The sequence below is a fragment of the Giraffa tippelskirchi genome, chromosome 3, assembly GCF_054371585.1.
Source record: "Giraffa tippelskirchi isolate mGirTip1 chromosome 3, T2T-mGirTip1v1.2.pri, whole genome shotgun sequence".
NCBI classification, from domain to species: domain Eukaryota; kingdom Metazoa; phylum Chordata; class Mammalia; order Artiodactyla; family Giraffidae; genus Giraffa; species Giraffa tippelskirchi.
This window is the reverse complement of record NC_137277.1, coordinates 6195462-6217636: the sequence shown is the minus strand read 5'-3', so window position 1 is coordinate 6217636 and position 22175 is coordinate 6195462. Positions and strand designations below refer to the sequence as shown.

At 56.9% G+C, this 22175-nt stretch overlaps 1 protein-coding gene across 2 annotated transcripts in view; it reads right to left on the bottom strand.

The window, feature by feature from the left end:
* TTYH2 (tweety family member 2) overlaps nt 1–22175 on the bottom strand; it is a 36117-nt gene that overhangs the window by 3996 nt on the left and 9946 nt on the right. The window contains exons 3-13 of one of the 2 annotated variants that reach the window (XM_081584829.1): nt 20091–20202; nt 14455–14675; nt 9122–9217; nt 8549–8621; nt 4543–4612; nt 4000–4055; nt 3439–3531; nt 3147–3239; nt 1488–1630; nt 643–825; nt 89–167 (exon numbers count right to left, since the gene is read on the bottom strand). In XM_081584829.1, coding sequence (XP_081440955.1) covers nt 89–167; nt 643–825; nt 1488–1630; nt 3147–3239; nt 3439–3531; nt 4000–4055; nt 4543–4612; nt 8549–8621; nt 9122–9217; nt 14455–14675; nt 20091–20202 — 1219 coding nt within the window. The remainder of the gene's footprint in view (nt 1–88; nt 168–642; nt 826–1487; nt 1631–3146; nt 3240–3438; nt 3532–3999; nt 4056–4542; nt 4613–8548; nt 8622–9121; nt 9218–14454; nt 14676–20090; nt 20203–22175) is intronic. The other variant, XM_081584830.1, reaches the window with a different exon arrangement.

Genomic DNA, 22175 nt, shown 5'->3' with positions numbered 1-22175 from the left:
AGGGATTCACTGGGTCCCCAGGAGGTTTTCTCTTTAACAGCCCCCCTCCCCAGCAGGGTAGTGCCTTGGCCTGGGGAGCCCAGCTTACTGTGGGTGGAGGGGATCCTCTTCCGATGAGCGGCACGTTCTCGTAGCGTGGGTTCCCGCCGAACAGCGCGGCTTGGTTCCTGTGGGGCCGAGGGGGCGAGGAGCTCTCAGCGGGGGGACACAGGTGTGTGCCCGGACTTCTGCAGGAGGGTCCCGGGGGTGTGCATACGGGAGATGGAGACGGACCACAGACAGAGGGGAGGGAGAGGAAGCAGAGAGGGGGTGATGGAGCCAGAGAAAACGTGGCTTCTTGGGCCTTCGACTTGCCCTGCAGGCTTGAGGCAAAGGGCCTGATGCCTGTAGCGGCACTTCCTCCAGCACGAGATGCTCGGGGGGTGAGGGGGGGTGGGTGGAGTCCCCCTGGGGGTCCCCCCTGCACTCAGGCATCCCGGCTGCAGCCAGGGGACCAGCTGGCCTCGGACGCCTTCCTCCTCCACCCTGGCCCCCTGGACCCAAACATGCCCCGGCCCACAGATCCAGCTCCCCGAAGGCTGGGAAAAGCACCGCCGCCCCAGCCCGGCGTGTAGCGGGGAGGCCCCGGGAGCCCCGCCGTACATGTACTCTGAGACTGGGGCGTTGGAGATGGTCTGGGTGGGGTGTAGGCTCCCCTGGCTGCCCAGGCCGCTGCTGTAGCTGCAGAAGCTGCGAAGCTGCCCCCGAGGCGGGTTGTGGGCGGCAATGCGCCGGGCCTGGGGGTTGAAGGGGTCGTCGTCATCGATGTCGTCATAGTCCCTGTCCCTAGGAGGACACGCAGGATACGGCCGGCCGTGAGGGGCGACGGGAGGTGGGGCGCCAGGCAGTGGGGTCCCGGCCCACTTCCCAATCTTTCCTCCCAAGTCTGCCCCCCCGGCCACAGGTGTCTCCTCGAGGTTCTCTGAAAACGTGGTCTTCAGCCCCGCCTTATACATATTACTCTGCTGTTCCCAACTGCACATCCACCTCCTCCAGGCAGCCCACCCTGCTGACCACCTGCACACTGACCCTCCCTACGCTGCCTCCTTTTCTGATGACTCTCGTGACACTGAAATGCTATCTTGTCTCTGTCTCCTCCATGAGACTATAGGTGCCCTGGTAACAGTGCTACAATCTGTTCCTTCTGGTATTCTGGGGGCACCCCTCCCCATAGCAGCATCACCCCGCAAAGTCCTGCAGAGGAAGAGGGGACAAGCTAAGGAGGCCAGGCTGTGGCACGATGCCGTCATCATCCTTGGCCCTGCTCTGGCCCCCTACAACCTCCTTCTGGGGTCTTGTCTGGACTTTCGGGGACGCTGCAGCAGAAATCCAGCCAGCCTGTTGGGGCTGAATGCCCAGTCCCCCGACTGCCCCTCTCCACCCCAGGTTATCAGTTCTCAGCTCAGCCGGAGAGCAGAGCCTCCCGCCTCCTTCCCCAGGAAGCCCACCTGCTGGCGCAGTGCCTCCACGCCCCTGGCCCCAGGCAGATCATGATGGAAAAGGCCAAGGCGGCCAGGAGGGAGAAGAGGCCGAGATACAGCAGGCCCTCGAGGCTGTCGTAGCAGATGCCGGAGAGGGCATCCAGGTAGTCCTGGAGGAGGAAGAGGGACACGCAGCTGCAGGGGGCGAGGGGCACTGCTGGGGGTCCCAGCTGGTCTCTGGAAGCCCCTCTCTCCCAGCCTGGACCCGGGATCGCCCTCCCTCCCCCATCTCAGGCACAGTGTATATCCATGAAGGGTCCACGTTCGGGACCCCGACATGACGGGGCGCTTCTTGGTTCTCTCTCCATGCATTTGCTGAAAATACCAACTGTGTGCTGGGCTCAGAACAGGACAGATGACGAGCTTGCAGGTGGGGGAGCCAGAGGGCAGAGGGCATTTAATCTGAGGCCAGGACAGCAGGGAAGCAGAGAGAGCCTGGAGCCGCTGAGGCAAAGGGGCCAGGCTCTGCGTGTTCAGGAAGGAGGGAGAGGTCAGCTGAGGACACGTGAGACGGCGCCAGGTCATGCAGGACCTTGCAGGGCAGGCGAGGAGGAGCTTGAATGTAACGCAAGGTGATGGGAAGACACGGGCGGGTTTGGGGACGGAAGGCTGTGACCCAATGCGTTTTTTTAAAAGGCTGCTCTGGCTGCCGTGGATGAAAGCTAAGTGGGTCGGAGAAAGTGGGGACCGGTTAGGAGGCCACGGCTGTCACCCAGGGGAGCAGGGTGGTGCTTGGACCAAGGCGGGAGCTGCAGGGGGGACAGAAGTGGATGGAGCTGGATAGATCCGAGGGTACAGTTGTGAGCACTGGGTGTGGAGGTGGGGGAGGAAGGAAGGGTATTGGGGCCACCCGCCTGTTCTCAGCTCTCAAGTCAGGCTGCTGGGGGTGGAAACCCAAGGCCTTGACTCGATAGCTCTGGAATCTGCGGTAAGCTACTTTATAGATAGAAAGATATATACATCTGTCTATCCATCTGTCTATCCACCCATCCATCCATCTATATTCACACACAAATTGCTATCGATAACATTTCTCATGAAATATCAGGTATCTCACAGTTTAACAGTGACGAGTAAATGATATGTCGGATACAGTGCACAGAACAAGGTGGAAGACAGGGACAGTAAATTGCAGCCGTGATCGTTATCATGACTATTTGCTCGAAATCCACGTGGCATGTGAGAGCTTGTCAACAAAGGCTGGGTTCTGCTTTGGAGGGAAGGAGGGGCTCACATGCACCAGCATGCTCCCTGCCTGGATGTCTGACATTGCAGATTCCTAGAGATGACCCTGGCAATGAGAGCGAGGTGTCTGCTTGCAACTCAGGAACTGGATGGGTTGACCAGATGGCTGGGGGTCTGGGCACTAGGGAAACAGCCTTTGTCAGGTAGCTCAGGGTGCCCTGAAACAGATCCAGCTCTCCGTACCCCCGCCCCCTGGTAGCTTTCTCTGCATCTCCCGTCTCAGCTACTGGAGAGAATCTAGAAGCCAGGCACTCTTCCACCCCATTCCCTGAGTCAGGCCATCGTTCTCCCAGCCTCTGCTGGCTTTTCCCTGGGACGACGTGGCCTGCTGGGGTGCCCCGCACCCCCGCCCTCCGCCTGCCCCCCAGGGCCACCCCGCACCTTGTGCAGCCCCCGGCAGTCCAACAAGGCGGTCAGCTGGTGGAGGCCAGACTCGGATGAGTTCAGCAGGAGCTGGATTCCAAGCAGATCTTTCTGAAGCAGTAAGAGGCGGACATGTGGACAGACCGAGAGGCAGAGAGTGAGCGCAGCGGGGAGGGCTTGTGCATAGAACCGCAGACAGCAGCTTCGGCAGAGAGCCCTTTAAAGCCAAAGGAAAGGGCTGGACTGCACAGGGAGGGGACAGGCTTTCTTTCCCCAGCCGGGGCCCCGAGGGGAGCGCCGGCCGTCTTACCTCTGCGGTGGGGAAGCGGGGCACGGCGAACTGCAGCAGTCCCGCTACCTGGGTCTGCATGGCGGTCAGCGAGCGCTGGAAGACGGTCAGTGCCTGCGCCGGGAGAGACCGCAGTCCCGCGTGAGGTTTACTCCCAGGACCCCCCCCCCCCCCCCGCTGCCTGCTTCCCCTGCGGGCCCCCCCCTCGTCTGCAGTCACATTCCTGATCAGGGACGGCCCTTCCTGCCGGCAGGAGGTCTTCCCCTCAGCCCTCAGCCTTCCTAAGAGCCCCATCGTCCACCTGCTTCCTGCTACTCGAAGTGTCCTGCTGGGACAGCCTTGGCCAGGAGCTTGTGAGAAATGTAGAAACTGGGGCCCACCCCAAACTTAAGCACAACCTCTGCATGGAAACCAGCATCCAGGGTGATGGATGGGCATGCAAGCTGACCTAGAGCTCCTTGCAGAGGACCCAAAGAAGCAAAGAATATCCAGGCACCTCCACCTTACTGGTCAGTGCTGCGGCTGACCACTGGGGGCCGCTGGGGGCAGGGTGAGGGCCGGGCCGGGCCAGGCGGGGCGTACCTGCTGGAAGGGGCTGCTTGCGCTCTGACTGCAGTACAGGTAGTATCGGGTCACCTCTGCAAGGCAAAGATACTGGAGTTAGGCAGGGGCTCACATGTGAGCCGGTGCTCATCCATCCTCCGTGGCCAGGCCCGTCCCCGAGCTCCCGCAGGAGGCAGCTTCTAAGACACGGCCCATTGGTTCGGCTGGACCTGAAGGACAGTGATGGAGAGGCTCTGGGTGACTATAGGGCTGAAAGGGTAAGTAGGGCACCGTCTGGGGCCTCCCTGGTGGCTCAGACGGCAAAGAATCTGCCTGCAGTGTGGGAGACCCCTGAGTGGGGAAGATGCTATGGAGAAGGGAATGGCTACCCACTCCAGTATTCCTGCCTGGAGAATCCCAAGGACAGGGGAGTCCGGTGGGCTACAGGCCATGGGGTCCCAAAGAGTCGGACACGACTGAGTGACTAACGCTTTCACTTTTTCTCAGGGGCACAGTCTGGCTGACCGCGGGCCTGGACTGAACATCCCAGGTGGCTTTGACAACAGCAGCCGAGATCCTTACCGGGGCGGACCTGGCCCTCTGTGATGTTCAGGATGAAGGTGTCCGGAGCTGCACAGAAGTCGCTGGTGCCCTGAGGTGGGGAGAAATGGGAGGGGTGGAGGAAAGTCACACATTCCCAGGAGCTCTGGGAGGAGCCAGGTGACCTCGGCCCGAGGCACGGAGACCCCACAGCTCAGGTCTGGCTGGGCAAGAACCGTCAGCGGCCAGCCTCCCTGGGCTGGATCCTGGCTTTGCCCCTGCCTGTCTTTCTAACTTAAAAGACAAGGGCTTAGCCTGGGTCTTAGCGTCTTCATCAATCACACAGGAGAGAGATGCTCTTCACCTATGAGTCAATCCACGGAGCGTACTCAGAAAAGTGACGGGCAGACAGCAGGCACTCTGCGCTGTTACCTTTGATTTCTGAATGCCTCTCCTGGGAGGGACCTGGGTGAGGCAAGGGGATGCTACGGGACGCATTTTGGAGAGTTCTTTGCACCACGACCTCGTCTGCCCGTCTCTATTTTATTCTTTGTCTTGCTGTTACCAAATCCGCCCTCGCTCTGGGGGGTGTGCATCTATGAAGCTCACCCCAGAATCTCTCCCTAAAGAGTTACAGAGATGATGAGTCCATCTCTGAGCTTTTGGGTCCAGGCCTTGTCGTGATAAGATGGGAGGTCCAGAAGAGCGCAGGGCTGAGAGGGGACATGGGCTCCAGACTCTGCCGTGGCCATGCCGGGGGACCCAGACCCTGCCGCCCGGCCTGGCCTGGCTGGGGGACCACCAAGGGCCCATGGGGCCGCGTGGCGGCAGGTCTGGGCGCTGGAAGAGGCGGCCATGAGGACGCCCCCCTCCCAGCCCCTCCGCAGATCTGGCCTGGGAGGTGCAGTGGACACGGGGTAGAGGGGGGCTCCCACCTTCCAGGTCACCCCATGACCCTCCCAGGAAGGGAATAAATGTGCAGGAAGCCAGTGGACCAGTGGGAAAGGCTGAAGGCAAAAGGAGAAGAGGGAGGCAGAGGGTGGGATGGTCGGACAGCATCACCGACTCAATGGACATGAACTTGGGCAAACTCTGGGAGATGGTGAGGGACAGGGAGGCCTGGCGTGCTGCAGTCCATGGGGTCGCAAAGAGTCAGACATGATTGAGCAACTGAACAACAACAAACCAATGGACACTGACCATGTGCCTCCTAGGATCCACCAACCCATCTCGCCCCCATCAGCAAGCCTTTGAGGCAAGTGGGGGAAGATGCTATGGAGAAGAGAATGGCTACCCACTCCAGTATTCCTGCCTGGAGAATCCCAAGGACAGAGGAGTCCGGTGGGCTACAGGCCATGGGGTCCCAGAGAGTCCCAAAGAGGCTCCCCCAGGAGCCTCTCTTCTGCCCACCCGACACAGGAGGAAATGAGGCCGGGGAACTTCGGTAACGTTCCTGGGGTCCCCTGCTGGGGAGGGGGAATGCTCGGTGGCCAGAGCACCTGGGTGACCCTCTCCTCCGCTCTCTCCCAGAGGCCGCGTCCCCCGCTCCTTCTCCTTGGGCACTGTCTCTCCTCTCTGCCCATCACCCCTGCCTCACACTCCGGACTGTACAGCGGGCTGGTCGAGCGGGCAGGGCTCAGCTCCCCTGGTTCTCATCTGCCTCATCACATTCTTTTTAAAAAATATTAATTTGACCGTGCGGGGTCTCAGGTGAGGCTCGCAGGGTCTCTAGTTGGGGCTTGGGAACGCGTAGTTGCGGCATGTGGGTTCTAGTTCTCTGACCAGGGATCGAACCCAGGTCCCCCGCACCGGGAGCTCGGAGTCTCAGCCACTGGACCACCAGGGAAGGCCCCCAGCACGTTCTTGGGGGGCAGTGCTCCTTCCTGGAGACCCTTTCTGGGGGGGGCAGGGGAGGGAGGGGGTGAGGCCACAGTGTTGGCGCTCTGCCCTGCAGCTCTCAAAAACAAAAACAAGAGCAGCCCCCAAAAAACAGGCTGGGCGGGCAGGGGCAGTGGCCACACAAAAGCTCCCCACAACAGCCTCGGAGGGCCTGGCTCCTTCTGCGCCACTTCCTATTAAAATGCAGCAGGAGCCGCAGCCCCATCAAAGGCCCATTCACTGCCTTACCCTCGCCCTCTCTCACACAAGGGCCTGATTAATCGAATTAGGGAGATGGCCTTTCTCTGCAGCTCCCTGGCCGCCCGGGGGGCCCTCAGCCGGGAGCTGGAGTCGCCTCTGGTTGCTGTGAACACAGAAGCCTGGCGAGAGGGAGGAGACCCTGCTGGGAAGGAGCCGTCTCCCGAGGGGGAGCCCGCGGTGGCCAGCTGGAGGCGCCCAGGGGAGGGCCCGCTGTGTGCAAGCTTCCCTGTGCCCACTCTTGTCCCCGGAGAAGCGGCTGTCTGCCAGGCAGCTGTGCGTGTGGCCTCGGCCAGCAGCCGCCCTCCCTGGACCCTGTTCAGCCTGCCTAGCTCCAGATGACGTCAGGATGCGTTTGACCGTGACTTGGGCCCTCCTGGTGGCTCAGATGGTAAAGAATCCACCTGCAATGCAGGGGACCTGGATTCGATCCCTGGGTTGGGAAGAGGCCCTGGAGAAGGGAATGGCTACCCACTCCAGTATTCTGGTCTGGAAAATCCCATGGGCAGAGGAGCTACAGTCCATGGGGTTGCACAGAGTTGGACACGACTGAGCGACTTTCACTTGGGGCCTCCTACTCTGCTCTTCCCTGTATCTGGAGGGGCCCCAGCCCTGGGGATGTAGGCTCCTGCCTGTCCAGAGCTCCCTCCGCGGTCCAAAGTGGACACTGCGTGCTGGGGGAGGAGGGACAAAGCAGGAGAGGCCCAGCTCCTCCCCATTCCAGACAACCTCTGCCCAGAGCTACTCAGACAAGCAGCACCAGGGTCCATTCATGCTGGGGGCATCGTGGAGGCCCACCGGCCAAGGCCAGGGTCACCAGCCAGCCCCCGTCACTGGGCCAGGCACGCGTTTGGGTAGAGGGGTTCCTTTGTGAGCCCAGGATCAAAAGGGCAGAATGGATGCAGGTCACAGGTTTGCTCTGTGGCCCTTAAGTCAGCTAAGGGGTTCTCTGAAATCCCCGGTAAACCTGCCCCTCTGCCACACACACACACACACACACACACACACACACACACACACACAGCTAAGGGGTTCTCTGAAATCCCCGGTAAACCTGCCCCTCTGCCACACACACACACACATGCGCGCGCGCACACATAGCCTGTACCACCACTGTGTCCATTCACAGGGGGCTGTGATGATCTGCCTACGTTTGGGAGCTGAAATGTAAGAGCAAACATCCCATTCTTCTGGTCCCTGCATCTCCAGGCACCCACACCCCCGAGAGCCACGCAGCCGAACGTCGAATGAATGAATGAACGCCATGCACACAGCTCCTCTGGAGCGTTTGGTCTTCTGAAGCCCAAGCGTACCTGCCTAGGGAGCTTCCCCGCTACACTCCTGACATCTTGTGTGTGTGTCTGTTTTTTTTCTTTTTAACATTTCAAGGCAGCACAACTGGAAACACAGAGCACTGTGATTCGGACAGTGTGTGTGAGTCCAAGGGCGATGGGCTGGAGGCAATCGAAGCCCACCTTCCGCTTTCCGGACCCTGGGGAGGAGGGCCCAGGAGTGCGCCCTGAAGCCCGAGGGCGCTTCCGGGATGGGGTTCAAGCCCTCTCACCCCCACCAGCTGGGCTCAGCTCTTCACACCCAGAGAAGGCACCTGGTCCCCCGTGCCACACAGGCCATGGCAGGTGGGAAAAGGATCAGGCTTCAGGCCTCTTATCTTGGCTCTGCCCCCCAAATGCCTCGTGACCCCGGGGCAAGCCTCTTCCTTTCCCGGGGCCTGTGTCCCCAGCAAAAGGGATGAGCCAAGCCCCTTTAGTTCCAAGACTCTCGGATTCCTGGTTAGGTACTGAGACCAGAAGCTGGCCCTGTCTTGGGGACGCCGGGCGGGACACATCAATCCACCACTAGACCGAAGACCACCTGGGCGGACCACCCAGCACCCCCACGGCCCCCAACTCACCACGGCCGCGGCAGCGTCAGCAGCCAGGGAGGTCCAGCTGAGGAGCAGGGCCAGCGCCCCGCAGCAGAGCATCCTGGAGGAGAGGCAGCCGCCCGTGGGGTCCCGACAGGTGGGGGCCCCGTGGTGGCAGTCACCCCCCAGCCTTCGGTGCCCTTCCTCTCGGCTGCAATCTTGTCCCCTGGGTCGTCAGTGGCCCCAAGGGCAGCCCCAGCCTGAGCCCTGACACCGCCCCGCTGACTGCTGGGAGACAGATGTGGACCGCTGCCTGGGGCACAGGTCCCCGAGGGAAGAGACAGCAGCAAGTGGCTCTAACGGCTCAGCTGCAGGACAGTCAGGCCCAGGAGGCAGGGGCTGGGAAGGGGGAAAGCCCGCCCCGGCTTGGTGTCCAGACGGCAGGACGGTGGCTGCCGCCACCCCCGGGCTGGGTGCTGAGGAGGCGGTGGGAGGTGGCGTCAGGCTGCCCTTGCCGCCCACATGCCCCCGGCCCCCAGGCCCCCGTCCCTCTGGACAGTGGCACCGTCCCTCCCCACAGTTGGTCAGCTCTTTCCCCAGACCCAGAGGCAGGCTACTCACGAGGCCAGGAGGCACCTGGAGCGCTTGGCGAGACCCAGACAGGCGAGGAGGCAGAGAACCAGGTCCAAGACGAAGAGCAGGAGGTAGGAGAGCCACCTGGGCAGAGCGGGAGGGGCGGTCAGGGAAGAACTGCCCACCCAGGGCCCCTGGCCCGCTGGACTGTTCGTGGGACAAACTGCCCATAGCCGGCGCTAAGCTGATGAGACCAGAGGCCGGCCCTGCCTTGGACGGCCAGAAGCCACTGTGCATGATGGATAGCCCTTGGGGTTCAGGGGGCTGCACCCTGGCTTGTGCCTGGACAAAGGAGGCACCCTCCCTCCCCCGGCTGAGTGTCTGAACCAGCACTGTCTCCTAGAACTTTCTGCAGTGATGGACACGGACCACCTACTCACTGACCACTCTCTGCCACTACCTACGTGTGGCTGAGAACGTGAAATGTGGCTGATACAACTGAGGAAATGAACTTCTCCTTTCATTTACTTTCTTTTCTCTCTTTAGAATTGAAGTATAGTTGCTATACAATATTATGTAAGTTACAGGTGTATAATAAATGACTCACAATTTTTAAAGGTTATACTCCATCTATAGTTACTATAAAATATTGGCTATACTCCTCATGTTGTACAATATATATCTTTTATCTTATTTTAGTTTTTAATTTAATTTTTACTTTATATTGGAGTATAGCTGATTTACAATGATGTGATAGTTTCTGGTGTACAGCCCACCCTTTCAGTTACTTTATTTTTTGCTGTGGGCCCTGCGGGATCTTCCTCAACCAGGGATTGAACCCGCACGCCCTGCAGCAAAAGTGCAGAGTCTGAACCACTGGACCGCCAGGGAAGTCCCTCATATCCTTTGTTCCAACAGCCACACGTGACCAGTGGCCACGCTGTGGACAGAGCAGGTCTAAACCATCTCTTGGCAGCCTCCTGGGAGGCATGTATTTGGACCCTGGTTCCCGTTGCTTCTAGAAGGCACACAGTGTCAGACCAGGTGATGCCTGATGTTATAGCCACGATCTAAGAAAGCTCCTAAGAGGCCTGCATCTTTAATGATGGCGCATTGCAACAAAGAGTAGCTCCTGTTCTTCACAACGGGAGAAAGTCCAAGTGCAGCAAGGAAGACCCAGTGCAGCCAAAAATTAAACAGATAAAAAGAGCCTTGGGACCATTGAGCGCTGGAATCCCATTCTACAGATTGGAAAACCAAGGCCAGGGGAAAAGAGGCTGGCCCAGGAATTCCAGACTCTCCGAGCCTTCCTGCAGACAGGGCCAGCTGCCTGGAGCCCAGCAAAATCCTGGCTTCCCATTTCACACCTACAGGTTTCTTGTTACCCTTCTCTCCCCTACTCGGCACACTGGCAGGAAATTGAGGCAGGCCTGAGTCGAAGCTCCATGATTATGAAGCTCTAAGGTTATGTTTCAGCTTGCTCTCTCTGCATCCCCGCCTCCTCGCGTTATAAAAGTTTCCTGGAAACAGCTCTGCGAGGCGGATGCGCTTCCGCAGAGGAGCTGGCTGATGACCTGGGGTTGAGTTTCTAACCAAGAACTTGGCTCTTCCAGGAGCCACACGGGCCCCTGCAGCCACGGCTCCTCCCATATCTGGCGTGGATGCGCTGGGTCCGTTACACCCTTTGGAAGCCTCCAGAGAGCAATCTCTGGGCTTCTAATTGCCTCTAATACATAGCCGGGCCTCGTGTAAAAGTACTAGGAAGAATTTGCTTAGCTGGGTGGCTGTGCTCTAGCACCATCCGGAAAGCAAAGGTGGGGAGGCTGCTCCCAAGGACACCCGGCCCCTGGGGCTGGTGAGCTCATGAAGAATAAAATGAGGCGTTTGTGCCAGAGTGGCTCATTCGAGAGGAGGGAACAAACGGCAGATGAGGGGAAGGGACAGAACGTCAGCAGTGTTCCCGAGCCACAGGTGCCAACCTTGAAGCAGGCCTGAACAAGGGGTGGAATTTGGGGACGGGGTTCCAGGAGACCCTCTCCATCACCCTCACTGAAATAGATACCGTGCAGCTGTCACCACCCTTACCCCCAGTTTTTATAAAATCATCTTAAAAAATAAGCCCTTTTGACGTTTACGTTCTGACTTATGTCACCAAGGTCATTCTCAAAATGCCCACATTAAGCCCTTCAGTATACAAGTCTTCCCAGATGCCTCAGTGATAAAGAATCCACCTGCCAATGCAGGAGATACAACAGCCTGTGTGAGTCCCTTCTGGATGACTTGTTTGTCTTAATTGTGCTTTCTGGTATGAGAGTTTGGTCCAGACTCATCGGGTACAATCCCTACCCAAACCTGGAATCAGACATTTTCCCAAGGGAGCCTGGTTCCTTTTAGGGCTGCCCCGGTGGCTCAGTGGTATAAAGAATCTGCCTGCCAAGCAGGAGACCCGGGTTCGATTTCTAGGTCGGGAAGATTCCCTGGAGAAGGAAATGGCACCCCACTGCAGTATCCTTGCCTGGGAAATTCCATGGAGAGAGGAGCCTGGCGGGCTACAGGCCATGGGGTGGCAGAGTCGGACACGACTGCACACACACGCAGTGTGGTGCTCATACGCGGTCCCAGGCTAGGGGCACTCAGGGAGAGCGGCAGGGTCCACACGGACACCACTTCCCATGACAAAAAGGTTTCGGAGCCTCAGGCAGTGACTGTCCCTCATGTCACAGGACTAATCAGATGCCACTGCTTTGGGTCACAGGTCATAGCCGGTCCTTAGAGTCGGCAGTTTCCTTTTGGTCACTTGGGACATGTGAGCAAAAAACAAAAACAAGAAAAGAAAAATCTGGGTGGCGTCTGGGAGGGCGGGGGCTGGATGGGCAGGCAGGGGAGGGCTGGAGAGCACTGTCCAGAGTGGGGGCCTCCTGAGCTTCCTTTGGTCGGGCCTCTCCATCTCTTACCCCAGGGAACAGAGAGCCCTGGATGGGGAGGTCTCTGGCCAGAGGCCACCAGGGGCATCTTCTCTGGGTCAGGATTAGCTCAGCCTGGAGTGGGGCTTTCTCATAAAGGGGAAATGAATCCAGAGTAAATTGTGCAACGTTGTGGTGGAGACTATGACCTTTGCCGGTGGCTTGAAGCAGAGGCAACAACCTGGGGCGGGCGAGGTGCATCCAAAGGGCAGATGCTTGCTCCCAGGGCTCCTGCAACCCCTGCGCCCCCTCTGAGCCAGGTGCTCTGCCCTGAGCGCACAAGGACGTGTACGGCGTTGCCGGGAGCCAGCACATGAGAGCCCACCCATGACAAGGTCCCGAGGAGAAGACCTGATGAGCAAGGCAACTCAGGCCTCAGGGATTTCGATAAGCTGCCTCGGCGCTCACCTTAAAGATGATATCTTTCCGATGCTTGCTATAATAGACTGCTCCCTAATTTCTGTGACTTAGGCAGAAGGCCTTCCCTGATCCTTTCCTAACCAGGTCAATTTAAAACTCTAATCAACATGCCCCCCCGAACGGTGGCACTCTATAAGATTATTCATAAAAAAGAGTATTTTAATCTAAGCTCCTTTTGCTAGCATCTTAGTTTGCTTGACAAATGTGCCTGTACCTTTAGAACTAGTATACATGACTGCTCCTCAACAATAAACAGCATTGAGAGCCTGAATGCATAAAAGGCCCCAATGGGTACAGAGTCCTTCGAGGGGGAGAAAGCCTATTGGAAAAACAAGAAATATTACTTTATAAAACTGTTATTCGGCCTATATTTACTTGCTATGTTTTTGCTCTTAACGCCCTGAGCCTATATAATAAAGGTATAGTAGTTAGAGACTTATAAAAATAAAGGTTTAGCCTTAATATAAAAATAGTAAGACAGTTGTTAATCTAGCTGGTGATTTTTGTGAAAGAACTGACCTTGGTGCTACATTGTTTCAGCCTGCCATACCATGACTTTATGGGACCACATTCTTTTCCCTTAAGCTCAAGGCAAAAGATAGATTATAAAAAAACAGGTTTTACTTTGAAACCTTGAATTAATGAATCCTTTCTTTGTCACAATCCACTGTGTCTGTATTCTTTAAAAAAATGTAGCTCTGGCATGTTCTGTGCCTGATACAAAAATACTTTTAGGGCTTCCCTGGCGGTCCAGTGGTTAAGACTTTGCCTTCCAATGCAGAGGGTGCAGGTTCAATCCCTGGTCAGGGAGTGAAGATCCCACATGCCTCAGGGCCCCAAAACCAAAACATAAAACAGAAGCAATATTGTAACAAATTCAATAAAGATTTTTTTTTTTTAAATACTTTTAGAAAAAGTGTTTTGGCTGATCAACCCTTATCAATAAAGAGTCATAAGATGTTAGCAGGCCTCCAGGCCGGAAGATGACGTAAACAACATGAGACTTTTATAAATAAGATATACAAAAAAGTATCCTGGTTTCGATAAAGGCCAGAAACTGCTGACCCGTTGAGCTAATTTGGCATGACTCTACATTTTACATTTTCCTCTATGTACAACTTAAGGTGTAAAAAGCCCCCTTTGAAAAATAAAGCTCAGACACTGCCTCACACCTGCCTAGTCTTGCTGTTTCTTCTCTAGGCCGATGCCGTCCATCCTGAGGGAACCCCTGGACCAGCTGGAGCAGGACTCCGGCACAGCGTGAGTGTGCGTCACCCTCCCACTGGGGAGCCCCCCAAATCTGGACTGCCGCCTCCCTTCTTGGTTGTTCCCGGAGTGACCTTCACCAGACCCTCCGTGTGGACGGAGGGCAGCTGATCCTCAGTCAGCAGGCCCGTGTCCACCACCTTCACCTGGGATGGGGAGGCAGGGGAGACGTAGACAAAACTCCAAAGGTCTGAGGATGCAGGAGTGAGTCTGCATCCCCAATTATGGCAAAGGTGGGGTGGTGCCCTGCAGCCCCCATCACTCTGCTTTTGGGCTTTTCTGAGGCTGGGAGTTATCTCTGAGCTTGCTAAGCAGTTGCCACCGGGGGAGGCTCTGTACTGGCAAAGGGGCTGCCATCTCCCCGACCCCTCACTCCTCTGGGCTGTGTTTACAGGTGCAAGGAGCCCTGGCCCCTAAACCGGGGCAGGAGAGGCAGCCGTAAACCACCTGCACTTCACTCAGCCCTGAGGATGCTGGTCCCGGAAGAGCCCCCCGCTGTGCGCTGAGTGGGCGATCAGGTCTAGCCTGAGATCTTGGCTTGTCACTGCCCCTCCGGGGTGCTCAGTGCCTGCGTGTACAAGCTGGCTGCAACCCCTGCCTCCACGAGCTCTCGTGCCCTCTGATTTCAGACAATGGCTTAGTGAGACCTTCCGGTGACACGTCCCTGCTGGAGCCCAAGATGCTGACTCTGCTGAAGGGAGCTGGGGTGGCCCCCTCCCCCGGGCCCCTCACCTGTAGTACTCCACAAAGCTGGTCTGGTTGGCCAGTTCGGTCAGCTCCTCAGTGACCTCCGTCCACGTGGGCACCCCTGCCATCTGGACAATGATGCTGCCCGCTGTCTGCTGCAAGAACTTCAGCGTCTGGAGGTAATCGCCCCGGGCGGCAAAGATCTCACCCAACCGGGCGAGGTGCTGTTCCAGGTCCACCTTCATCTTCTGGGTGGTTCCTGACACCTGCGGAGAGGCGGGGCTTGTGAGTCTGACCTTGCGGGGCAGGAAGCCGGAGGGGGTACACCATCTGATTCAAACTGGAGGGGAAGAACTTGGCCTTGAATGAGTGCTCCACAGGCACCTCCAGCCCTGAAGTCATGAGGCTGTGGTCCAGGTGGAGAATGGATGGCAGAGCCTCCCCCTACCCACCCAGCCTGAGGGTCCCTCCATCAGGGGGACAGGCCTGATCTAGTCCTAACCAGCCCCTGGCCTCCAAGACCCAGTGCCTTCCTAGGAAGACAGACCCAGATGGGGAAACGAACAAGAGAAGCCATTTTTCTTCCTTGAAGATCCTCTTCCAATTTTAAACACTTTGGACGATGAATTCTTGTTGAGGGTGAGGAACAAAGCATTTAAACCAAAGAATCTCTCCGTTGCTACGTGACCTTTGGTTCCCACAACAGGCTTTCTCAACATCTCACAAGAGAAAGGCTTTGTTGCAGAATGAGAGACAGCTCACAGCGTCCTGAACCCGAGCTCAGAACAATGGGACTTTGAAATAATGCAGGCAGATCCGATGCTGCCCGGAAACACACGTGACGGCAGGAGGAAACCGGTGCCTTCTCTGTGCTCACCACCCTCCTGGCCCCCACGTCTGCCCTGCGTGGAGTTGAGCAGACCTTGAAGGAAGCATCTCTCTGCTCAGAAGTAGAGAGGAAGGTCAACGGTGGTGACTGTCCTGGGCTTGCAAACAAGGACCACAAGGACTGGAAAGATGCTTCTCAACAGCCCAGATGTAGGGTCCTGGCAGGGCCCTGAGACCCAGCCCAAGAATTCCAAGCACCTTCCCCTAGTCCTGCTCTGAGCCTGGGTGTCAGCAAGAGGGGAGGAAAGGCTTGGTTGGTCTCAAACTGTCACATTTCACCAATAAGCACAACTGGCTGGAGACGGGGAGTGTGTGCTAATCTTCCAGGCAGCCTTCAGCTCCCTAGGTCTGCAAGGAAGAGGAAAATGACCCAGAGCAGGAATTCCCTGGAGGTCCAGTGGTCAGGGCTCTGCACTTTCACTGCCAAGGGCATGGGTTCTGTCCCTAGTTGGGGAACCAAGATCCTGCAAGCTTTGCGGTATGGCCGAAAAGCCAAACCAAACCAAACAAAAACCAAACAAAAAGACCCAGGAGAATGTTTAGAAGCTTCCCAGGGTGCGAGCCCCACAGAAAGATGATTAGACTCCACTCCTGGTAGCAAACACTATTTCTGCGAGTTAGAGGGACTTGACAGCAACTCCACAACCTTCCACATCTGCGCTATGCTGGGAGTTCCTGGTTCCAGAAAAGAGAATGGCCCCCTTTGTTGCATTTTGTTTCTTCCAGTGTTAGCGGCTTGTTCCTTTTTCTGGCTTGTTCCTGGTTCTTACAAGCTGGTTAACGACTAAGAGATACCAAAGTGCAGAGACACTGGGCACACACATTAGTAAATTCGACAACTAACCCTCATCCAGGTAAACACTCCTTTTCAATTCAGTAAGGTCACCGGACAAGTGCTTTGCAGCCACTGATCCAAAGGCAGTCTTCATAAATGTTAACGCTGGGAGCAAAACCTGCTCTGTGTGATGTTTTCATATTCCTATATGAAGCCTAACTCACTTTAGACCACAAGGCTGTTAAAAATGCTCTGTAAACTTTTCCTATAAGATCACTTTTTTCCCCTTCTGTAGCTCTAAAATGTTTCACTTCTCTATTTCGTAAATTCCTCCTTGGAAAAAAAAAAACAACGCATACACACACACACACAAGCCAGCAAACATCTGCCAGGCCTTCTTTTCCTCCTGATGTCTTCCCATAGGAAACCAAACAAAACAGAAAAAATTAAAATTACAGTGCTGACCCATTTACACCTGCCCCTTCCCCATTCTGCCCCCAGTCCTTAGAGGTTCAGCACAGAGCTCCCCAAAGGGAGACAGGGAGGGGGCACACTCAGAGATGGAACAGGCTCCCCCACTGGGAAGAGAAACTCTTCGGATCAAGAGGGCTGGCTCAGCTCCCCAAGTTGGGGCGAAGTCAGGGGAAGCTAGCAGGTGGAGGAAGCTGTTACCCCGGAGGGTGGAGCAGGCGTTCTCCAGCTGCAGCCCCTGGACCCAGCAGCCTCGCATCATCAGCTGGGAACAAATTCCCAATGCAGATTCTCAGCGGAGAGTCTGGGGGTGGGGGGCGGGGGGAGGGGCCGGCCATCTGTGTCTGTCAAGCCCTCCAGGGGATTCTGATGCAAGCTCAAGTTGGAAAATCTCCTTCTCAGAGAGGGAGGGAATGGGGTTTTCTAGACAGGCAGGAGGTGAAAGAGTGGAGCCTAGGCAGGTTGGGGGCAGGCCTCGCATCTCAGAGCCTGGAGGAGAAGGGCTGAGACCAGACCCCTGGGTTCCAGTGAGGAGAAGGGCTGAGACCAGACCCCTGGGTTCCAGTACTGAGTTGTGAAATGTACAATGCCCCACCCTGGGGCAGCCACACCACCTCTCTGTGCCCAGTTCCTTCATCCAAAGGCATGCCCACAGGCCGGCTGCCAGCTCAAATCCAAGCCAGCCGAGCTCCCAGAGGTGTAGCGTCCCAGGCCGTGGTTTTAAGCCGAGACTCCAATGGGCTTCCCTGATGGTAAAGAAGTGCTATGCAGGATACACGGGAGATGAGGGTTCGATCTCTGGGTCAGGAAGATCCCCTGGAGGAGGGCATGTCAACCCACTCCAGTATTCTTGCCTGGAGAATCCCATGCACAGAGGAGCCTGGTGGGCTGCAGTCCATGGGTTCACAGAGAGTCAGACATGACTGAAACGACTGAGCAGTAATGGGTTAGGGGCGTGCCAGGTGCCCTGAGTGAGGTCCAGCTGGGGTCACTGGATCCAGGGAAAGGATCCACCCACGGCACTCCCAAGTGACCCTTTCTGACCCCCCAAATCAGTGTGTGCAGCTGACTCAGGACCCTGCCGCCAACCGTGGCACAGGGCTCCTGCTCCAGGAAGGGGAGCCTCGGAGGGCCCACCTTGCTCTGGCCCAGGTCTGAGTTGCCTGATCTGTCTCCTGAGTACCCCGCCCCCACCCTCAATCAAAGCTTCCACTCTTCCGAGGTAATAAGAGTAATATATATTATTATAGTAATTATAATAATGGCATCATTAGCATAGCTCCACCACCAACATTTGGAGAGTTCTTTGTAGATAACCAGGCACTGTCACAGGCATCATCTCGTCTACCATCACTCATCTGATATTTGGCCTTCACCCCTCAGATCTGCTGCCTCCCTGGAGCCTTGGGACTAGGGGTGCTGGGAGCCCACCCCAAGGTCAAAACCAGCCCTGCAGGCCCACCACAGGGCCTGCCTCTCCAGCTGGGGACACAGCCCACGCCTGCGAACGCAGAGAGGACAGGAGGTGGTCAGCAGGACAGGAGCAGCTCCTGGTGGGCTGGGCCATCAGAGCCCGGGACGCCAGCCCTCACTCCTCAGAAACGTGGAGAGAGGACGAACAGCCGACCTCCAGGTACACACGGAACCCTGCTCTTTGGGAACATGGGGGCATCTCAAGACCGGGGGTCTGCTGCGGAACGTGTGCCCCTGGCCCTGGGGCACTCTCAGCTTGGGGCGAGGGGCTCAGCCTGGGAGTCCCGGTCCCAGCTCATCTCTGGGGGGTAAAGACATGAAGAATTTGAATTTTCCCATCAGGATGGCTCGGGGACTTTGTTCCTCGGGCCCTGCGGGAGCCACAGGTCAGCCAGTGAAGGTCATGGCTCCGGGGCTCCCCCAGAGATTCTCCTTTGGAGGGTGAGTTCTTCCCCCAGGGGTTCTGGTGCTGGTGGGTGGAGCCCCTTCCACACCAGGGCAGAAGTGAGGGTAGGGGTCCCCAGGGAATGAGCCCCCCCGAGGCCAGGGCGTGCCTAGGGCCCCCTGTGCTGGTCAGGCTGCGTCCAGTCCCCCAGCTTCTCTACCTCCGCCGCCGCACTCTTGCCCCGTTACAGCTGCCCCAGCCCAGGGTCTGGACAGCTCCTGGTCCGCAGGGATGGGTCCCAGCAGACACAGAAGGTGGACGGATAAACTCAGCAGGAGAGCGGGGCCCCTGGTCTGGCCTGTGACCCTTGGCTTCCCAGAAGGACTTTATCTGAGGCCAGAGCCAGGGCAGCCAGCACCCGGCCACCCCACCCGAGGACCAGCACAGCTGTCTCTTTAAGGGAGCTCGTCCTGGGAGGGCTAGGGGATTAAGGCCTTAGAGGAGCTTAAGGGGCAAGAAGGGGGGGCGCAGTGAGATGGGGTCGAGTCCTTCAGAATCCTCTTCCAGCAGCACCGGGATGAAGTCCACAAGCTCCGGTTGGGGCCGGATTGTGTGGCTGAGGCCGCCGGACACAATCGGCCATTTGCTGAGGTCACCCCTCTGCTGGGGACCTGGCCCCAGGTGGATGTCCAGCGACTGGCATTTCTGAAAACTGCCCTGGAGCCTGGTTCCTGGGACATTGGGGCTGCTCTGGGGCTGCTGGGAAATCAGCTGGAAAGACCTGGTGCATGAACGTGACAAGTACATGGGGCCAAGGGCTGTGTTTTCGGAAGACCCTGCCTCCCCACCCTCGAGCAAGTGGACGTCTGCCTTGTGCTAAAAATCCCACCTCTCCTCCGGCATGTCCTTCACCCTGAGCTCCCAGCTGGAGCCATAGCGCCTGGAAACCAGAGCCTGGAGGACAACGTGCTGGCTTTGGGGCTCTGCACTCGTTTTTGAAGAGTTTTCTCCTAGACCCGACCCACCGTGCTCTATACTCAGCGCTGAGAGTGAACACAGGGGCTTCCCTGGTGGCTCGGTGGGTAAAGGAGCCGCCTGCCAATGTAGGGGACAAGGGCTTGATCCCTGGGTCAGGAAGATCCCACGTGCTGCAGAGGAATTAAGCCGGAGCATCACAACTACTGAGCTGGCCCTCCAGGGCCCGGGAGCTGCAGCTACTGAAGCCCGTGGGCCCTGGAGTCCATGCTCTGCAACATGAGAAGACATCGCAAGAGAGAAACCCACTCACTGCAGCTGGAGGAAAGCCCGTGCAGCAACAAAGACCCAGCTCAGCCAAAAACAAATAAACCAATAAAAAACAGTGTGTGTGTGTGTGTGTGTGTGTGTGTGTGTGTCCGGGGCTGATTTTTCACATTCAAGAACCGCTTGGGCACAGTGCTCCTAAAGGTGGGTAGGACTCGATCGCACAGCTGTCCCGCCGCCCCCCAGGCCGCATTCGCCTTTCTCCTTGGGTCTTCACTCCCACCCCAGCCTGGGGAGCAGAAATGGCCCGTCTGCTCCTGGCAGGACCAACTGGCAGCCCCAAGGGGCGTCCAACCCCCTTGGAGCAGAGCTGGCTGGGATCCGACCGGGGCGTCTGTTGAGACCACGCTGACCTCTTGGGCTGCGCCTGGCTGCCCGGGACCTTACCAGCTCATCGATCCCGGAGAAGGTGTGGTTGGCGTTGTCCAGGGCATAGAGCAGCTGGTACACCCCATCGTTGGCCTCGCTGTTGCCATAGAAACCAGCGCCCACCGCAGCACTGTGGGCAAGACCCCAAAGTTAGAGGTGACCCCCGCAGGAGACGTTTTTTTCAGTACACTATTTTTTAGTGCCGTTTTAGCTGCACAACGAATCTGAATGGAAAGTATATGGAAGTCCCCGTGGTCTAGCCCCTCACTCACACAGACTCCCCCACCATCAACAGCCCCCACCAGCATGGAACGATTGTTACAACTGATGAACTTACGAGGACACCCCTTTATCACCCAAAGTCCACTCACTCTTGGTGTTGTAGAGTCTTATGGGTTTGAACAAAAGGATAAGGACATGTGTCTGCCATTATAGTTTCACATGGAGTAGTTCCACGGCCCTTAAAATCCTTTGTGCTCTACCTTGTCATCCTTCCCCACTCCCCAAACCCTGGCAACCATTCATGTTTTCACTGTTTCCATAGTTTTGCCTTTTCCAAAACGTCATATGGTTGGAATCATCCAGTATGTAGCCTTTTCATATGCATTTAAGATTCCTCCATGTCCTTTCGTGGCTTGACAGCCCATTTTTCTTTAAGAGCTGAATAATATCCCATTGTTTGAATGAAAACAATTTAGCCGTTCACCTCCCGAAGGGCATCTTGGTTGCTTCTATTGTTGTTGTTCACTTGCCAAGTCACGTCTGACTTTTTGCGACCCCATGGGCTGCAGCACGCCAGGCTTCCCCATCCTTCACTACCTCCCAGAGTTTGCTCAGATTCATGTCCATTGAGCCGGTGATGCCATCCAACCATCTCATCCTCTGCCGCCCCCTTCTCCTCCTGCCCTCAGTCTTTCCCAGCATCACTAGGTCTTGGCAATTATGATGCAAGAGGCTCTAAGCATCCATTAGAGCGAGTGTGTGACTTCAGCTGAGGGACTCTTTCCTGGGGGTAGGGGATAGGGGGTGGTCTAAAGTTCTGGCAAGTGTGTTGGCCAGGTGATGAGGGGATGGCTCTGGGCCAGCGGGCCCTGGCCTGACTGACTAGTTCTACAGCACTTTTCGTTTAGCCCATGGGAAAACACTCCCATTCTCTAGTCCCGGGGCTCCGAAGGGTGGAAGATTTTGCTGGCTGGGCCCCAGGGATTCTGATGCTGGCAATAAGTCAGGGAGGGGCTCAGGGACCCGTATCTTTCAGGCTCCCAAGGGGTGACTGACACACGTGGGCTTGGGGACCACTGAAGTCTCGTGAAATCACACCTGCCTCTCCGAAATCCTTGTAGTGTTGGGGACTCCCCTTCTGTTCTCTATCCTTTTCCCCACACCCCTATGCTGCCCATCCTCCTGAAAGGTTCTGGCTTCTAGAAAGTCCTACTCTTTGCTGTGAATTGCGGGTCTGTCTTTCTGGTGGTGCACAGGCTTAGTTGCCCTGCAGCAGGTGGGATCTCCCTGGACCAGGGATTGAACCCATGTCCCTGGAGTCGGCAGGTGGATTCTTCACCACCGGAACTCCAGGGAAGTCCAGAAAATCCCTTCTTATGTTGAGCTGAAGCCTACCTCCTTAAACCACATACCCACTGGTTTCTGGCCGTCCTCAGGGCCAGCCTGGAACAAGCCTCCAATTCTGCAAGATGACCTGCTGGACATCTGAATAGGGCCCCGTATCACCCTCCTTATCACTCTTCCAGCCAAGCGTGTCCTCCAGACCCTGGTCTACATCTGGTTCAACTCTCTCTGGGTGGTCAGTGCTCTGAGTGACACTCCCAAGCCCAGGCGGTCCCTCCAGCTCCGAGCTTGGGGCTAATGCCCTGGGATCCTCCCTCCCTGCCACTGACCCTGTGGTCCACAGACACCCGTGAATTTATCCCCAAGGACCGCTGCTAAGCTCAGGTGCTCCTCCTTCCTCTAGTGCTGGACTGATTTTTGTTTTGTTTTAACCAAAAGCAGAACTCTAAATCCATCTCCGTGAAATTTCATCTGGTTGGTTTTGGTCCAACATTCCAGCTTGAGCAGATCATCTCGAATCTTGCTTATGTCATTGAT